This window comes from Mus caroli, unplaced genomic scaffold (genome assembly GCF_978045245.1).
Source record: "Mus caroli unplaced genomic scaffold, Mus_caroli_1 scaffold_14, whole genome shotgun sequence".
NCBI lineage: Eukaryota > Metazoa > Chordata > Mammalia > Rodentia > Muridae > Mus > Mus caroli.
Window position 1 is genome coordinate 109,318,542 of NW_028227269.1, and position 19,082 is coordinate 109,337,623.

General features: G+C 53.2%; 1 protein-coding gene across 2 annotated transcripts in view; it reads right to left on the reverse strand.

Moving 5' to 3' along the window:
- Nucleotides 1–8,488: 8,488 nt before the first annotated feature.
- The window catches only part of Cdc42bpb (CDC42 binding protein kinase beta), an 83,881-nt gene continuing 73,287 nt past the window's right edge, over nt 8,489–19,082 (reverse strand). For both annotated transcript variants that reach the window (XM_029484324.2, XM_021179544.2), the window contains 11 exons: nt 18,772–18,853; nt 16,974–17,190; nt 16,770–16,832; nt 14,840–15,439; nt 11,810–11,907; nt 11,639–11,723; nt 11,377–11,494; nt 11,168–11,285; nt 10,578–10,683; nt 10,416–10,486; nt 8,489–9,743 (listed from right to left, as the gene is read on the reverse strand). In XM_029484324.2, coding sequence (XP_029340184.1) covers nt 9,612–9,743; nt 10,416–10,486; nt 10,578–10,683; nt 11,168–11,285; nt 11,377–11,494; nt 11,639–11,723; nt 11,810–11,907; nt 14,840–15,439; nt 16,770–16,832; nt 16,974–17,190; nt 18,772–18,853 — 1,690 coding nt within the window. In that variant the 3' untranslated portion in view covers nt 8,489–9,611. The remainder of the gene's footprint in view (nt 9,744–10,415; nt 10,487–10,577; nt 10,684–11,167; nt 11,286–11,376; nt 11,495–11,638; nt 11,724–11,809; nt 11,908–14,839; nt 15,440–16,769; nt 16,833–16,973; nt 17,191–18,771; nt 18,854–19,082) is intronic.

The window sequence follows — 19,082 nt, forward strand, 5'->3', positions numbered from 1 at the left end:
AGGGGAGGAGACAGCAGACACCCACTTGGTACACGTGGGCAAGGTGCATGGGAAAGGTGGGGACGCTCAGGGACATCACAGGCCACGCCTCTTCCTCAGCCCACCCTGCTCCTGGGCCTGTGACCTGTGACTAGCTAGGGGCAAGCACCCGGGGGTGGGCTGCCTTGGGGGAGGGGAGATCCACTCAGCTTTCCCTACGGTTTCTTGAGCATGCAGGCAAGATTGGACCTCTTGACGTGTTCCCAAAAGAGAGGAGAAAAAAGTGATCCCTGGTTTGCATTGCGTTTGAGGTGGGGCATGCCCCAAATTCAAGGCTGCTCTGTGTGAGCTGGGAGGAAGGCTCCTTAAAGCAAAGCTTTGCTGGGAACAGGCACGGCTCACAGGCTCTGACTGCTTCTCTGGAACTCATGGCTGCTGGAAACTTGTCCTCTCCCCACCTTGGAGCTCTCCCCAGGTAAGAATGATGTGTGTCCGCTAAGGTAGCGGTCTGGGGTGGCATAGACAGCTAGACTGTCTGGGGTTGACAGCTATGACTTTGCAAATGCTCCATCTATACTGTCCCTTCTCCAGCACACGCTGTGTCTCCATTGTGTGTGTGTGTGTGTGTGTGTGTGTGTGTTCTTCGGGCCTTGCAGAGGACACTGGACTCTGGGGAAGAATATGGCAGAAACGCTTGGCTGTGGGGCTGCATGTGGGGCTGTGCGTGGGCTCGGCAGTAGGTAGTAGGCTTGCCTCAGCACACGAGAAGTTCAGGCTCCATTCTCAGCACTGCAAGTCAGTCCGCAGAGAAAATATCGTTCTAGCCTCCAAAGGGGGTTGAGGGCTTTCCCAGCCTGTTCCTCTAAGATGGACTGGGAGGCTCCTGTGAATTCCCAAGGGCCCAGGGCCAGGAAGCTGCTGTCAGTAACACCGGGAGGCAAAGGAGGCTCTGCCTGCCAGGGTGGGCAGCTAGAGGCCCGGCCCCGCTGGGTCTGGGCAGCAGCTCTTTCTGCCCGCTATCCAAGCTCAGCTTTCTCTAATTGAGGAGGAATCTTCGTTCCCTTCGCGCTGCCTGCTTGGGGTGCTGGCCCATGCCCACTCCTGTTTCTGGTTTCCAGTTGCTGTGGTGTGTCCAGGCTAAGGAAAAAGCACTCAGAATTCTCTCGATTATGGGTCTGTGCACTGAATTATTTACTAAGTGCTTATCGAGCTCACAGATCACACACTTGAAAGGGGTGTGTGAAGGGGTGTGTGAAGGGGTGTGTGAAGGGGGTGTGAAAGGGGGGTGTGAAGGGGGTGTGAAAGGGGGATGTGAAGGGGGTGAAGGGGTGTGTGAAGGGGGTGTGAAAGGGGGGATGTGAAGGGGGGTGAAGGCCATGTTTACTCCAGGGATTCAGGTGAATGGTGGTTAAGTCACTAACTTTATAGTCATACCAGACAAAACTTACAAATTGTCTTCCTCTCCTTTCCTTCTCTTTAACTAAAAAAAATTATTTTTAGAGATAATTGTATTATTTTACCCTTTCCTGTCTTCCCTCAAACCCCCATCCCTCCCCTTTTCAAATTCATAGCCTCTTTTTAATTATTTTTGCACATATATGTGTGGCGTTGTGTGTGTCTATGAGCACATTCCTAAATACATAAATACAGCCTGCTCAGTCTTTATAGTGATATTTGCATATGTGGTATGCTCTTCTCTGTGAGGGCTATGTCTCCCTCCTACAGTCAGCAAACCATAGTTCCCATAGGACTTTGTCTAGGAGTGAGGCTTTTTTTTTTTAATGTCTTTATTTATTTATTATAGGTAAGTACACTGTGGCTGTCTTCAGAGACACCAGAAGAGGGCACGAGATCTCACTGCAGATGGTTGTGAACCACCATGTGGTTGCTGGGATTTGAACTCGGGATCTTCAGAAGAGCAGTCAGTGCTCTTAACCACTGAGCCATCTCTCTTGAGCTCCCAAACACGCCCCCATGCACACACACACACACCCATTAACATGTCTATTGGTGGAGATCATTACAGAAAACCACAGCCAATCAAATTGCAGAATTATGGAACCAAGGCCAACTGACAAGTCTACGACACAACTCCTGTACCCAAGGCTCAGGAATCACTGGGAAAGATGGGAAGGTTCGGGGAGTTGGCTGTGAGATTGTGTTCCCAAGAAATGCCGGAAGCTGCACTGACAGAGTCTCACCAACATGGCTGCCTAACAGGGACCACTCCCGCTCCTTTCATGGTAGATGATGAGAAACAAGGAGACACAGGTCCATGGTGGTAAAGTTTCCAGAAGACCCTCTGGAGAAGGAGACAATATGCTCCTTTTGCGTACAAGTGGATGACCCACTAGCTTTAGAAGGGAACAATTGATATTTTTTTTTTTTTTTTTTTTTTTTTTTTTTTTTTTTTTTTTTTGTGGTTTTTCGAGACAGGGTTTCTCTGTGTAGCTCTGGCTGTCCTGGAACTCACTTTGTAGACCAAGCTGGCCTCGAACTCAGAAATCCGCCTGCCTCTGCCTCCCGAGTGCTGGGATTAAAGGCGTGCGCCACCACGCCCGGCTTGATATTTTTTTGCACATGGGCTTCACATAAATATAAACCGGAGGATAGAAGAAGTGTCCTCTACTGGTGGTGGCGGCCAACGCCTTTAATCCCAGCACGTGGGAGGCAAAGGCAGAGGCTGGATCTCTGAGTCAGCCTGATTTACAGAGTGAGTTCCAGGATAGCCAGGGCTACACAGAGAAACCCTGTTTTGAAAAACAAAAACGCAAAAAAAAAAAAAACCAAAAAAACAAAACAAAAAACCAAAAAAAAAAAAAAAAAAAAACACCCACAACCAAAACAACAAAATAAAACAACAACAACAAAAAACCAAACAAAAAACCCCAAAACAAACCAAAAGTGGGCTGTAATGGGAAATGCAGAGTGTGTAAAGCCATCGGGTTGGAATCCCGCTGCTGCCCCCGTTGCCGACCATGGGCTGAGCACTCAATGAACTGGCTCCTGCCGGATGAAGCTCTAGAGGCTGTTGGCTGTCCTATCAATCTTGACTTCTGCCCAGTGTCAATAAAGGAAAGACCTTCAGGAAAGACCCCAGAGGCAGCAGAGGCAGCAGCAGGTGTAGCCGAGACCACTCACTACTGCAGGAGGTTCTGAGCTCCTGGGCTGACACCCGGGTTCTGGCTCTCCAAGGTGAAGTGTGTGTAGCATCTGGTTTCCCTGTTCCTGGTGCTGCTGATCTACCTCAGCACCTTGACCTGCGCCTGGCCCAGTCACTGTGGAGACTACTGTCATCCTGATGTCCAGCATCCTCCTCAAAGGTGCGCACTGGCTGCGCCATGACCCTCTGCTTTGATGATCCTTGGCAGTATGGCCGCTTCTTAGTCTCAATTAGACCCTCCTGCTGCACTGGGGGTGGCGTTGAGGAGTCACCCTCTTTGACTCCTCTGTATGGGTGCTACTTATTGCAGGCTCAAACTGTGGTTTCGAGGTTGTGTGTGAGGTATGACAGGAAGGTGGATAGGAACAGCCCGGTTCTGGTGAAAACTTTCAAGAGTAGCAACAGCCCAAATTCGGGTCCTGCATGTGTCTAAGGGACCCATGGGCACTGCATGCAACCTGTTTTTGGTGGGTGACACCAGGCTCAGGACCAAGCCACAGGTGTATAGCCTGCACAGTCAGGAGCTGTCTCCCCCAAAGCCTTCATACGGCTAATTCAGGACCAGACAGGAGTGTGATGGGCATAGGAGGGACGCTGTGTTCGAAAGCTAATAGAGCTGGCAGCTGTGACTGGCGATGGGCTGGTGCTCCAGTTCCTATGGGATTTCTGTAAACCATTAACACTTGAACATTTCTTACTTGGCAGGTGGGTGGCTGGATTCCAGAATAAGGCAGATCCCAAATTCTGGACTCATAAGACTCCGGCCCCTTGGCATTTGTCTGGCAGCCGCTGTCCTGAAGCTGTTGGCATCCTGTGTCTAGCTCCTGCTCTGTGAATTCTCATCACTGGAAATGTCTTAGCCTTGCGTTTTGAGATCATCGTGTGGAGGGAGCAGAGCAGGCCTCGTTGTGTGCTGAGGGAACTCGGTGAATGGGGCACTGGTCCCTCTGGGCTCATGTGGCTTTACTGTTTTAAGGAGTGATGGTGAGATCAAATGTCTTGGTAGCCATGAAGACCTGGATTGTAGCCCTTGTAGGGAAGGACAAGAGCGGGATGCAGGCCCAAGAGAGACTCAAGGAGGGGACCATGGACCGGCAGGGACTGAGCCATGGGCAAGCACACACTCCACTGTTCTCCCTGGGACAGACTAGACTGACCCGCCGCTTCTGTTGTTATCAGGCTGCAGCTGCCCAGGGTGGACCAGGGTCTGTGGGTAGGAGGAGCAGCCCTGACCCCGTCCTCCTGGCTTTCTGACTCGACCTCACTGCATATGGTCCCAAGATTCCTCCAAATCAACGCTGAGCGGACTTCCCAAACTCAGGACAGAGTTTCTCTCCCTCTCTCTCCACCCCTACACCTAATTAGATACACATGCGCACACACACCCCTACACCTAATAAGACACCCCACAACACCCCTACACCTTGGCTTTCTTCTGTGGGGAGGCATGTTTCCAAGCCCCCTGGGACATTTCCCTTGCAGATGGAGGACTCTGACCCACCTGCGTTCAGAGCCTTCTCTTTATCAGAGAAGAAACAAAAGTCTGAGAACTGAGATTTCCAGGCTGTCTGCCTCCATTTGCAGATACACAGATTGACTGTGGGTAGAGTCTGCTTCCGAGGGTAGCCAGGGAGTCTCGGGTTAGACACTGGCAAAGGCAGGTGCTTCTGTCAGTTTGTGGGTGTTCCCTGCCACTTGCTTGTGAATAGTGCATTTAAAGACTCTCAAAGAAAACTCTGCTGTCTCTTGTCAATCCCTATTGTCATTGTGGGCCATCCCTGGGCTGGTGGTCCTGGGTTCTATAGGAAAGCTAGCTGAGGAAGCCAACCAGTATGCAGCCCCCCTCCGTGGCCTTTGCATCAGCTTCTGTCTCCGGGTTTCTGCCCTATTTGAGTCCCTGACTTCCTTCAATAATGAACAGTGCTCTGGAAGCGTAAGCCAGAGAAACCCTTTCTTCCCCTGGGAACTTGCTTTTGGTCAGTGTTTATTGCAACAGTAATCTTAACTAAGACAAGCAAGAAGATGGGTACAGGGTCTGCACAGTTACACACGGCTTGTAAAGGATCTAGAAAGTCCAATGCGCTGACGGCAAACCTCTGTTTAATTAATGCAGTTATTGGTCTACTTTTCATAACAGGTATAAAGCCTGGCTTAAAAATAATCCAAGTCTATTGAGGTCTTAGATTTTTGGCTAAGCTTTATCTAAATACTGCTCAGCAGTAAAAAGCACTGGCATAAGTGCCCATCTGGGTGCCCAGTGGCCACACCTGGAGGCCCTGCCACTGTGGTCAGAGGAGTTAAAAGGGAGACTCACCCTTTCCCTTGGAGGTCAGGGTCCTCTAGGGGACTTTGGGGTGTGACTGGGGGATCACCTGTTCTCTTGTTTATGAAGGTTTTGGAGACGCCACCTGGTGAGTGCTTCTTCGTGTCCGATTTACAAACACGAGAGTCAGCAGAGAATTTCCTCCATGCTTCCAAGAGAAGCCACTGCCAAGCAAGGGCTTTGACTTATTTATCCTCATGGAGGTGGAACAACTGTCAAAGCCAAGCCAGAAGAGCCAGAGGTTCCTCTCAAAACTCCTGAGCCCTAAGGACCAGAGCCCCGGAGGCGTGGACAGTAAGGAGTAGGTAATCATCTGGTCACCCACAAGGTCCTGAAGCTCAACAGGAAAGCAGGACTGGAGACGGACACGGTGGTCCTTGTGTCTCCTTTCTGTCCTACTCTTCCTAGACAGGGTCACACCCTGGCTGGTCTGGAACTTGCTAAGTAGAGCAGGCTGGCTTCAAACTCACAGAGCTCCTCGCCTCTCTGCTTCCTGGGTGCTGGCTGGTGTGTTTCTTTAGTCAAAGGTCACACTCCTGAGTACGGACGGTATTCCCTAGACATTAGGCTTAAAGCCACATCAGACAGCTTTTAGGCAACTATTTCTTAACTCATTATCTTGATGAGAAAAATGCTGCCCAGATGTGGGACATCATGAGTTTGGCTTGATTCCACACGGCAATGCCTAACTGTAGCCTAGAGAGGCCCACGGTTTAAACCTAAAGGGGGAAAAAAACCAAATGATGGTCAGATTTTTTTCGAAAAGCCACCTGGAAGGGACCTCACACTGATTCTAGCCACTCCACCAGCGGGCCAAGTTCCTGAAAGCCGATTCTGGGTTCATCATTCTCAAGTGCAGCCTTGGGGACCAAACTTTGCTTTCTCAGGGTCTGAAAGAGGCTCTAGAACTGGTCAGTTGGACTGTCACTAGGACTTACAGTGCCCACTTGTGATTTGAGTAGGTATGGCCCCCATAGACTCGTGTGTGTGTGTGTGTGTGTGTGTATGTGTGTGTGTAAGAGAGTGTGTGTGAGTGGCCAGTAGGGAGTGATACTAGTAGGAGTGGCCTTGTTGGAGGACGTGTGTCACCGTAGAGGCAGGCTCTAAGGTCTCATGCTCAAGCAAGGCCTGGTACAGCAGTCTCCTGCAGATCAAGGTGTAGAACTCTCGGCTCCCTCTCAAACACACCATGCCTGCCTGCACTCTGCCATGCTCCCTGCCATGACAGTAATGGACTGAATTCTGAAACTGGAAGCCAGCCCCAATTAAATGTTGTCCTTTAAAAGCGTTGCCATGGTCATGTTATCTCTTCACAGCAAGAAACCCTAAGATGCCACTTTTATCTGGACTGTCCTTGGCTCAGGATCTAACAGGAGAAAATGGACACCTAGGCCAGTTAGTCTTATACACTTAGGGGTGATGTTGGAGGGCAAGGCTCCACATGAGCTCTGAATGGACCCAATCCATCATCTCAGGATGTACCTCAGGATGTGTGACTACAGCCCACAGAAGTGGCCCCAGGAGCTTGCTTCATAAGAGTCCCCTCTTGCTTGGACTAATATTCCCTAGCACAAAGCAGCCACAGTGGCCATGTCTCCTCCTCTGACAGAAGCAGTCACAGTGGTCATGTCTCCTCCTCTGACAGCAGCAGCCACACTGGCCATGCCTCCTCCTCTGACAGAAGCTGCCACAGTGGCCATGCCTCCTCCTCTGACAGCAGCAGCCACAGTGGCCATGCCTCCTCCTCTGACAGCAGCAGCCACAGTGGCCATGCCTCCTCCTCTGACAGCAGCAGCCACAGTGGCCATGCCTCCTCCTCTGACAGCAGCAGCCACAGTGGCCATGCCTCCTCCTCTGACAGCAGCTGGTGTTGAAGGAGAGTTAGAAGGACACAGACAGATAAGGAAGTGCCATGGGCTCCCTGGGATGACCTGGAACACTGGAAGCCATGGGGTTAAGCACTAAACAGGATCAGCAGGGGAATCTTAGAGAACACCCAAGCCAGAGACGTCTCAGCTCTTAGGGCCAGTCCTAGAAGGGTTATCACGGCTGTGATCAAACACTATGACCAAATAATGGTCATAATGTCCTCAGCCCGGCCTGAAGCTGGGGCCCAGGGCAGACTTGAGTGCCAGCAGCGTCACACAAGGTAGGGAGTAAACGGTGTATCTGGCCTATGTTCCCACAGCCCTGTTCATCATTGAAGGAAGTCAGCCCAGTCAGGAACTCAAGCTGGCCAGGAACCTGGAGGCAGAGGCTGATGCAGAGGCCGCGGAGGACTGAGTGCTGCTTGCTGACTTGTTTCCCAGGACCACGCCCAGCGCTGGCCCCGACCATTCCAAAGCTGCTCTCTTTGATTTTCTCTGTGGTTTGGTCACCTGTTCTCCCAAATGTTTTTGTTTTCTGAATTATGTAGGCCCAGCTGTCCTGGAACTCAAGAGACCCACCTGCCTCTGCCAAGATTAAAGGTGTGCACTGCCATCCAGCTCCCTCCATGTTTTAACTCTTGGTCTAACGTTTTGTCTGTGGCAGAGAAGGAGCTCACTGAACCCCGACCGACGGCCCCAGCGCCCCTCCGGGAGTTGCTCAGTGCCCTGGCCGTCCTCACTGACCTGCCATACTGGAGCCCTCAGTGAGTAGCAGGAACCCAGCTCACCTCAGCCTCAGCTGTCCTCAGGAAAGCTGACTCCCGGGGTATGGGGGGTATGGGGGGCAGGTCCTGCTGGCCAGGCCTTGGTGTGCATGTGGCCCGGTGGCCCCGTGGTTAGCCTTACTGGCTTGTGCACTCTGCTGGGCTCTCAGACATGCCGTCCTTCCCGTACCTGGCCCCACCTTTCCTTTAGTGCTGCTTCTGTTCAGACGGAGACACCAGCTCCTCTTTCTGCAGTGGCTTCTTAGTGGGACCTGCAAGCCTGGCAAAGCACCTGGGCAGACTCGCCTGTCAGGGCAGAGGTGCCATGGCTATGTCCCCTTAGCATCTTAGAGGAAGGCATAATGGACGACATCATTACCAGACAAACCGCTGACAAGTTTAAAACTGCTGCCTTCTGCTTTATTGACAGGTAAATTGTTCAAAAATGTTCTCACAATAATTACAAAGACTCAGACTTACATTAAAAAAGTAAAAACCAGAACCCCCAGCAGGTGCCTGCCCCGGCACAGAGCCGGGGAGGGTGGGTGGGGCAGGCAGCAGGTGCTGGGTGTGACACGCAGGCTTGGCCTGCTGTGCCACCACCCTCAGTGCCAACTCGGCCAAGTGCTCACCCTGAATTGTGTCACCAAGCACGCCAACGGGGAAGGGAGGCCTGTCCAAGATGAGGACAAGACATGTCTGCTGCCACAGTTAATCGCCAGCCTTCACGGGCAGGGCCACTGACCTGGTCACTCAGCCCAGGACACAGGAAGGGATGAGGTTCAACACTCGTGGCACTCCCGGGCCTGGTGCTGCTGATGTGCAGGAGTGTTGGGCGATTCTGTGACACAGAGGCTCCATGCAGGGTAAGGGGATGTCACAGGGCCTGGGGCATGGCTCCCCAGGCTCCGGTTGCCTCTGAACTCAGCAGGCCATGGACCTGTCTTCCCCACCGTGTGCTGGCCTGTGGCAGGCTGCAGACACACAGGGAGCCAGCGCACAGCTGCCTTCACAGCAGGAGGGGCATCTCATGGCTGTGGCCCAGAATGGACGGACACAGGGACACAGGCGGCCGGTCAGCAGCTGCCTGTGTCAGGGTTAAGTGGATGAAAAGGCCACCAACTACCCTCTGCCTTCTGTGGCACTGGGATGGCGCACTTTAGTCTTTGTAGGGTTGAGACATTTTCAGGAGAGAGGGAGGGTCTTGAGGCCATACCCCAGCATCTGCTGAGGAAGCCGGTGGACGTGGGCCTGGGTGGTCCTGGGGGGAGGGGTGAGTGGTGGTCCTTCATGTGCAAACGGAACAGTGTTGCCTCGCGGCTGTGCAGACGAACACATCTGGTCGATTGCCACCAACAATGTGGCACAAAACTGATCATTATAATAAAGATTATTTTATCTATCTACAAACTGATTCTACATTTCCTTGGACAACACTGGAGAGTCAGCTCAGTCTTGGCACTGATGCTGGGGCCATTTGGGCTCCCTGGCCCCACGGTGCTATGCTGGAGGCCTCAGGCGTCACAGGCTGGCTGGTCCAGGCCTTCCATAGGGAGCTGGCTCCGATGGGGCGAGTTGGGGCTTGGGGGCCCGCTAGGGTTGGAGCTATTGGATGGAGTTGAGTGTTTGGTGGAATCAGAGTCAGGCTGCCAATGCAAAGAGAGAGTGTGAGTCCAGGCGATGCTCTTGTCCCTTGCGTGTGCATGCGCTGTATACACAGCCTCTGCAAGGCCCTTTAGGTGGCAGGTGGTCACATCAGGCTGATGTGACCCGGGTCTGTCAGGCACCACCACAGACACAGCAGGGCGTGGAACCCACGCCCACACCACGCCTACGGTAGGGCTTACTCCTGAAGGAAGAGGAACTCAAGGCCATCTTCAACTACATAGTAAGCCGGAGGCCAGCTTGGGCTACATGAAACCCCTTCAGAGAACAGAGAGGTTGAGAAGGAGAGGTGCCTCTGGTAGAACCTGGCTCAACTCTAAAGGAAATCCTTACCCCTTGGTGGGATGTATGCATGGTGACCCCACAACCTCGATCACACTGTTGCGGGAGGGTGGGGGGGGAGAGAGCCCTGGGCTGCCCAGTGCTACTGCAGTCTCTGTGCTGAGGCCATTATATCCCAGGTGTGCAGCGCTACAGAGGGGCTAAGGGCTGCACTCTCATCTATACGGTGCCTTCGCTGTTCCAGTTCTTAACCAGCTGGCCCCGGGGTGACAGGTACGAAGTGCTCTCCCCACATCAGAGGCACTGTCTCCACTTTGCAGGCCCTGTGTGGCCATAGACTTCTGGGGGACATATGGTTGGGTAACACATACCTCTTTGTCAAAATCCTGGTCGGGGTCGGACATGCTCCTCAGAGGCACAGGCACTCCAGGCTCGGACCCACCTACACACAAGGACACCTTTGACCTCAGGGAGAGGCCCAGAGGATCATGGTGAATGCAGTCGCTGCCCCAGCACCTATCCCTCCTTGGTACCTGACGATGGCCATGAGACATAGGGCTTGCTCCTGGACGGCGGCGGCCGAGGGAGGCCTGCTGGGGCAGGGCCCTGCTTCTCCTCCTGGACGGTGGGTGCAGCGCTCTGGGGGAAGAGAGCAGCGTATGAGACTGGCATATGAATGTAGACAGAACCACAGTGGGGCCACCACAGTGGATGGCATTGAACAGGCCAGCTGCAGGCCCTGGATATGGCTGACAATGGAAAGTGGCTATGTTCATACCACCAATACCTCTGAGCTAAGAACCAGCCATGCCAACTGTAGAAAAACCCTACGGAAAATGCACTGTTTAAAATAAGATAAAACTGTTATCTCACACCAAGGAGCTGGAAACCCTTTCTTGACAACTGTTTCCTAAAGGGAACACAGGGTAGGCTATTCATATAGACACCCATCTCAGGATCAGGAATGGCCCAGCAGCAATGCAGAGGTTTCCCAGGTCAGCATGGCACAGTGAGGCAGGGCAGGCAGCCAGACCCCACCTGTGCCTGCCCACGCCCACACCCACTGAGCCCCATGCCCATCACCTGGCTGAGTCCCACACCCACGGCCCGGCTGGGTACGTACCAGAGGCAGGTCCATGAGCACCTGCATGCCATCCCCAGGGCCCATGTGAGCCACGTGGTTGAAGTTGGTTGGGTTGGATATCATTTTGGATCGCAGTTCCGGGTCTCTGAGCATCTCTCTGCAGGAAGGAAACATTTGAGACTCAGGAGACATCCCAAGGCTCTAAGCAGCCCTTCCTTCACGGCATACTCACGCGGGCCCATGCTCACCGCCGCTGCTGTAGCCGCTCTTCCTCGGGAACCTTGAAGACAAAACGCCGTTTGCTCCGTGTCCTCAGCATCTGCTTCTTGCTGTTGTCCGAGGTGTCGGGCACATTGAGGACTGTTCCTGTAGGGGAGCAGTCATTATGGCCACTGCACAGAAGGGCAGCCATGCATGCCGCGACTCACAGATCAGCAGGCCAGTGGTACAGATGGCCTGTGTCCGTCTGAAGGCCACCTCCTCCCACCCCCTACCTGTGGGGAAGCTCACCTGAGAACTTGTTTTTGAAGTAGATGAGGCGTGGGGGCTCACAGCCCAGCAGGTTGAGGCTGCCATCAGAGTTCAGAGGTCTTATCTGTGTAGGAGCAGAGAGGACCCATCATGTGTGGCACCAGGAAATGAGGGACAGCTGTCATTGGCAGGGCCACCATGCTGTCTTACCCTCCGCAGGCCGATGGTCTGAACCCACTCCATGGTGCGCACGTCGAAGACATCCACCCCGTACTCGCTGTACACTGTGACATGGGTGGCGCTGCAACCTGGTGCAGACGAAGCAGACAAGTAAGCATGGAGCCCAGTCCTCGCCCGCCCTTGGGCCACCGCGGCACGGGCGAGCGGGTGGAGGTGCATAGCACTGCCTGTGGGGGCTCCCGTGCCAGAAGTCATCTTTATGTCAAAGTCGCATGTGTCTTAATTGTACAGAGGCACCCACTGCTTCTACAGCCAGGGTGTATTTCCCACACCACAGCAAGAGGAAGTCGATTTAAAAAGCATTTTCTCAGCTCAGCTCTCTCCTAACGCCTGTTCAGTCCAGGCAGGGACCGCCTGTTCTACATGCCCAAGCAAACACCCTAATGTCTTCCTCATTTTTCCTTTCTTTTACGTGCATGAATGTTTGATCTGCATGTCTGACTATGCATCATGTGCGTGCAGTGCCTGAGAAGACTTAGTAAGAGGGTGCTGGACCCCTAGAACTGTAGTTACAGATGCTGAGAGCTGCCACACGGGTGCTGGGAACTAAATCCCAGCTCCTGGCACAGCAGCCTTAACCACTGAGCCACCTCTCTAGTCCCAAAAGCCATCTAAGGTGATAGAGAGAACCCCAGTTTCTGGGTGATTATTTTTCAGACCTATACTAGCCTACTGCTCTGCTCTGCCCATGATCTTGCTACGCACATTTCACACTAGGGACATTGGGATGATCCTGTAGGGCACAGTGGGCCCCATTCTAGTGATCTATTCTGAACACACTATCAAATGAGGAAAGGCATCTTGTGATGGTGCCCTCTCCTCTCCCAGCTCTTAGGAAATGCTGTCTGTCATTGTTATGACAACTGATCTGGCACATTGCAGACACACACCCATGGCCCTCTGCCCCTGAGCACGCGAGGCTGAAGGAGACACCCTCAAGTTTAGGACACAGCAGAGCCCATGTCCACTTTCCCTCAGCTACACTGCTGCAGGTGGCCGGGCCACTACCAGGAGCCGGGGGCGTTCTCATCTATGGAAGGGCAGAGTAAGGAGTAGACAGCTGGAGCCCAGGCGAAGCCGGCTGGGCACCTCAGCACCACAGCACACATGACACCACCAGCACTGACCGAGGGTGTATGACTCCAACCAGCCTGAGTCAGCCCAGGCAGGACAAGATGCTGGAACTGGACACCAAATTATCCAACAGTGGTGTTTCTGACACGGGGTGGGGGTGGGTGTCCTGTTTTTGAATGCCATGTGCCGAGGCTGGCCCTCAGTTACCTCTGAGATGAAAACTCTCCACATGGGGACTCTGGAACAAGTGCTCTTACTTGCTGGATAAATGGGGGCCCCACTTGTGATTTGTCAACAAAGGACAAAGTTCAAACGGAACGTCTGAATAAACACACTACAGATGCACTGGAGGATATGTGCTTTGGAGACGGCTAGACCCGCAGGCTATGGAGCCTCTGAACCTCTGCCTCTCAAGGCAGGACTAGGAGGCACTGCGGACTCTGACGGGGCTGCCCGTGGGAGTGGAGGAGAGGACACTGGGCGTCCACGCCAGCTATTTGTACCAAGGGTTGTTAGCGACGCCGCACTTAGGGACGTGTCCGTTCCAATTCCAAACTGGGAAGGAAAATGAGATTCTGGAAGTTAGGAGTGCACAGCTTAGAGCGCTGCACTGGCTGCCTGCAAGGAGCAGGACAGGTTATCGCCTATCTCCAAGGCTGTCCTTCCTGCTGGCACTGCCCGGGCCTGCTGCCCTAGCTTCCCCGGTGAGGGAGAAGGGTTTGAGGACCACTGCAGCACACAGACTGAGTTGTCGTCAGCCCTGTCACCCCTGGGCATCTCCCTTGGCCAGAGAGAGCATCATGGAGGCAGCCTAAGATGTTGCCAGTTGTCCACCATTATGGGAGCATGAAGCCACCTCCTATCCCAGCAACCCCACAGGCTCCAGGTCAAACCAGTCTGTGCTTTGCTGGCTTGCCCTCCTTGCTGCTTGCTACTGCCCTCCAGTTCCATGAGGGCCGGATGGAACGAACGGCTTAAGGCCTTCAAAAGTAATGGAGTGGCAGGGTGGCCCAGCAGTGCTGCGGAGCCCAGACACCAGAGGCATCTAGTTCTCCCAGCCTCTCAACTGCTCAAGCTAAGAAAGGTGTCCCAGCCCCTGGACAGTACCCGCTCACAAAAGCACCTTATAGACCAACAGGCTCCAGCCTACCAGGGACAGGACCCCGACACTGAAGTTAAGTCTCCTAGTAGCCAAGTCCCCGTGACTTTATTCTGCCCTGCGAATTCTACTAGGGGAATGCTTTTTATTTTTTTTTTATTTTTTATTTTTTTTTTTTTTTTGGTTTTTCGAGACAGGGTTTCTCTGTATAGCCCTGGCTGTCCTGGAACTCACTTTGTAGACCAGGCTGGCCTCGAACTCAGAAATCCGCCTGCCTCTGCCTCCCGAGTGCTGGGATTAAAGGCGTGCGCCACCACGCCCGGCCTTTTTTTTTTTTTTTTTTTTTTTTTTTGGTTTTTTTTTTTTTTGGTTTTTCGAGACAGGGTTTCTCTGTATAGCCCTGGCTGTCCTGGAACTCACTTTGTAGACCAGGCTGGCCTCGAACTCAGAAATCCGCCTGCCTCTGCCTCCCGAGTGCTGGGATTAAAGGCGTGCGCCACCACGCCCGGCCTGGGAATGCTTTTTAAAAGAAGATGCAAGGTCCCTTCCCCATCCACTCTGCTGTTCTGCCCTGGAGGGCACCTGTTGTCAGACATATGAGGAACGAGCAGGGCACTGAGGAGTGAGGCTGGCCCACACCACAGGCCCCAACTCTGCTGCAGCCCAGAGCTAGCCTGCACGCACCCTCTCGCTGAGCAGACACCCTCTCATCCTGCCCCTTAACTCTTGGCTCAGGGACTGAGAGACAAACCAAAGCAAACAGAACATGCCGGCTGTCCGTGTGAGCAGCAGCAACAGTGATATGGCAACAGAAAACATATACATACTACAGGCGACAGGAGCCGCAGGCCACATGAGCTCCTGCATGCGTGACCTCCGACCTTGAGGGTCCACGTACAGTCCCATGTGGCTGAAGCAAAGCAGGTACTCCTCGCTTTTGAGCTCCACAGCACAGAGGGCATCGAAAGACTGCTGTGAGAGGAACGCGAGCGAGGGGTCAGTGGGATTTACCAGGTCGAGAGGCGGCCCGTCCCCCTGGATGCTCAACAGAGAGAACCCAGAGGGGTAGCCAACACAGAGCCTGTCCTTGAACACGGCCATCCACTGCACGTGTCCCGGAGCCGCCAGCTCACTGAACTTCCTGTGGAAAGGCTTAGCTCTCTGGATCTCGTAGCAAAGGATCAGTCGCTTCACAGCGACAAACAGGCAGGTGGACGAGCTCTTCCTTAGCGTCCCTGTCGCTATGAGCTGGCAGCCCTTTGTTTCCGGGAGCTTGATGTCAAAGTTACTCGCTTCTGCCCCGTCGAAGGAGGACCAGGGGTAGAGGTGCACATGGTGGTTCCGGCCACAGAGGAGGATGGCGATCTTCTCCTTGGGCGCCAGCTCGATCTGGTACACCTTCTTGCAGTCAGCAGCGCGGACGATCACTGTGGCCAGAGAATGCAGGCTTTGGCTGACAGGGTCCTCTCGTCCCCCCAACAACCCTCACATCACAGTCAGCCCCAGGGCCAGTGTCGCAAATGCCCCTAACGGACACAGCGGTACGTTTGTCTCAGCTTCCTGACAACCCTGGTCCAGCTGCTGCCTGTCCGATGCTCTGTGCCTGGGTTCGGCTGGACACTCACAACACAGTAAGGCTGGGAGCTGATGCTGGGATTCCCTGATCTCATGGCCACTCAAACTAGGACACTAGCTGGCTTAGGATCTCTGCCGCCCTCCCTGATCTGGAGTCTGAAAGGCTCAGCTGCCCATATGCTCTGGCCACTGCAGGCTGTGACCTACTCTTATTCAACAGGGCGGGCTACGGAGTGAGAAAGACGGGAGAGCCTCTTTTCTGGTTGGCAGAGAGGGACATGAACTCTGCACTGCTGGGTTCCCCTGAGCGGCCGGGTTCCCGGGGACCTGCGCACGTCCTGTCCTCTGCACAAACTCAACAGAGGCTTGGGTGTGGTGCTGTGCATCTTTAACCCCAGCACCCAGGAAGTAGAGGCAGGCAGATCTCTGTGATTTCCAGGATGGCCAGGGCTGTGTTAGGTTCAAAAGCAACTAAGCAAACAAACAAACAAAAATTCAATATCGAAGGCCAGCCAGATGGCTCTGTGGGTAAAGGGGTCTGCTGCCAAGCCGGAAACCCTGAGTTTGAGCTCCAGGATGTAGCCACCAATTGCCTGTCACAGTCTTTTCCTTACCTCTATACTCTACAACCTCTATTAGATAAGCAAATAAATTCATGTTAAAAAAAATAGCTGGGGACTGGAGAGATGGCTCAGCGGTTAAGAGCACTGCCTGCTCTTCCAGAGGTCCTGAGTTCAGTTCCCAGCAACCACATGGTGGCTCACAACCATCTGTAATGGGATCCAATGCCCTCTTCTGGGGTGTCTGAAGAGAGCAACAATGTACTCACGTAAAAAAACAAAAACAAAACAAAACAAAACAAAAAAACCCAAATATACAAAATATATTATATAAAAAAAATTAGCTGGGTAAGGTGGGCCATGCCTTTAATCCCAGCACTCGGAAGGCAGAGGCAGGAGTTTGAGGCCAGCACAGTCTCCAGACTCCTGATGCCCAGGCACTTGAATACGCTGCGTGCCTGCCACGTCAACCGAGAACTTTCTCTACTTCTTGCCTAGGACTTTCATAACGCCCTCTGACTATGTACCAGGATGTTCCTTCTCCACAGCCCTGAAGGAGGACACTCTATGCCACACTCGCATGAACCCACTGAACCCTCTGAGGCAGCCAGGCCGGACTCACCGTCTCGGGTGAGCTCAATGACGTAGAGCCCTTCTTCCAGGCCGACCGCAATCCTGTCTCCATCTGGGGAAACAACATGTGGGTACCGTGAGCCAGGACCTGCTTCTTCATACAGGAGAAGCTGTCTACACGCTCAGGAGGATGGGACCACACGGGCATGCATGGAACCTGAACCCCCACCCAGCTCAGGCCCTGTAGACATACCCACGATAGCAGCAGCCAGGACGGCCTTGATGAGCGGCAGCGAGCTGTCGTAGGCCTCCTGTGCAACGTGCACTACCTGGCTCTTCAGCCGGTTCTTGTGCAAGATAGCCTGCAGCCCTTCGAGGATCCCTACCCACTTCCTCTTTTCATTCTCGTTCTCGGTCAGGATGAGCAGTGAGCTGGTCTTAGAAGGTGAACCTAAGAGAGAGGCCGTCACCTTCATGAGAAAAACAAAACAGACAAAATCATGAGCTGCCAGCCAGGTCAGAGCAGGGACTGTGCTGGAACCGCCTAGAACCGCCTAGCTCCAGAGGTCACAAACAGGGTAAGTTTAGAGACTCTTGTCAATGTCCCTGAGTTGTCCCAGAGACCACCCATCTCTTTAACTGCCAGCCAGGCTGCTGGCAGGGCAGCTGACAGGGAGGGACAGGGCTGCAAACATAGACATCCCGGCCCTTCCTGGCCAGATTTCAATTAATTCTGCTCTTGTCAAAAGTATTGTGTAAATGCTTTAAAAGCTTTTAAAAACTGCTTTCTTGGCTGGGTGTGGTGGCACACAACTTTGATCCCAGCACTCAGGAGGCAGAGGCAGGCAGATCTCTGTGAGTTCAAAGCCAGGCTGGTCTGGGCAAGCTTGTTACACAGAGAAACCCCCATCTTAGAAACTGGTGGCACATGCTTTTGACCCCAGCACCCAGGAGCCAGAGGCGACAGGATCTGTTGAAGTTCCGCAACAGCTCCAATAGAGACCCTGACTCAATTTTTTTTTTTTTGCTTTTGTTAATAGCTTTAATCTGATTATGATGTGGACGACTCTTGGGGTGGAGATGGCTTGGTGGTTAAGAGCACTGACTGCTCTTCCAGAGGTCCTGAGTTCAAATCCCAACAACCACAGGGGGGCTCACAAACATCTGTAACAAGACCTGATTCCCTCTTCTGGTGTCTGAAGACAGCTACAGTGTACTCACATATAATAAATAAAAAAAGATGAGGACTCTCAGGGCATGCTCAAGGAAGAAGGGGTCTCCAGTAAGTGGTCACTAGGACCATTAGGAACCCGGGAGACCCCTCAGCTATAGGAGGAACATCACTGAGCACAGAATGGCGGTGATTTTCTGGATTATATACAAAGGCTGTTTCTGAGTCACACACTGTGATTCAGTGCAAACAACGCTCAGACAGCAGCTCTGTGGCTGGGAAATGTGTCTGCTCTGAAGCAGTGTGTGTCTGTCTGACCACATCTTCCAGAAACTTCGCCCAGAGAGCAGAGGACAGCAACTCAGTCAGAGAAGAGGGACAAAGCAAATGTAATCAATTAGAGTCTGGGTGACAGGGAGGGAACCTAAAGCAACACGCGCCTCACAGGCCCACCACGAAATGTCCCTTCAGTGCGAAGACACAGTGGCTGGGGTGGGAGGGCGACCAGGTGAAGAGAGGGGCACCACGGGAAGCTGGCTGTGTGGGGAGAGTGTGCTGCTCAGTGAGGGGCAGCCAGGCGGGGGGCACCTGGTGCACGGTGGGAACATAAGGCGGGCGAGGGTCCATTGGGAAATTCAGGGCAGCAAAATGCTCAGAAAATTGCTTTTTTTGGGTGGGTGGCCAGGGTTTCCCTATGTAGCTCTGGATGTCCTGGAACTCAGAGAGATCTGCTGCCCCTGGCTCCCACACACTGGGACTGAAGGTGTGGTCCACTCTGCCCATGGTTTTTGTTTTTGTTTTTAAGAATTACTGTCTCTTAAGAGTGTGACTTATTTTTAAAATGATTAACAGACAGAAATAAAATCAGAGAGACTCATACCCTGAATATGCACGGAATGTCTCGGCGTGTAGCATGGATAACATCTGAGGCCAGGACTGAACTCACAGCAAACTCCTCATCTCTGGCAAGAAAGGGACACACCACATGGCTCAGAAAGCACCACAGACTTGCCACCACATTTGCACAACTCCTCTCATGGGGGGAATGCTGAGAACTGAGCCCCCTGCCTGACTCACACGGTCCACTGTCCCCCAGCTTCCTGCCTGACTTGCACAGTCCCACTGTCCCTCAGTTCCACACCAGTTATTTTTGACGTGTCCTGGTACAATTAGGCAGTGGCTCATTAACTA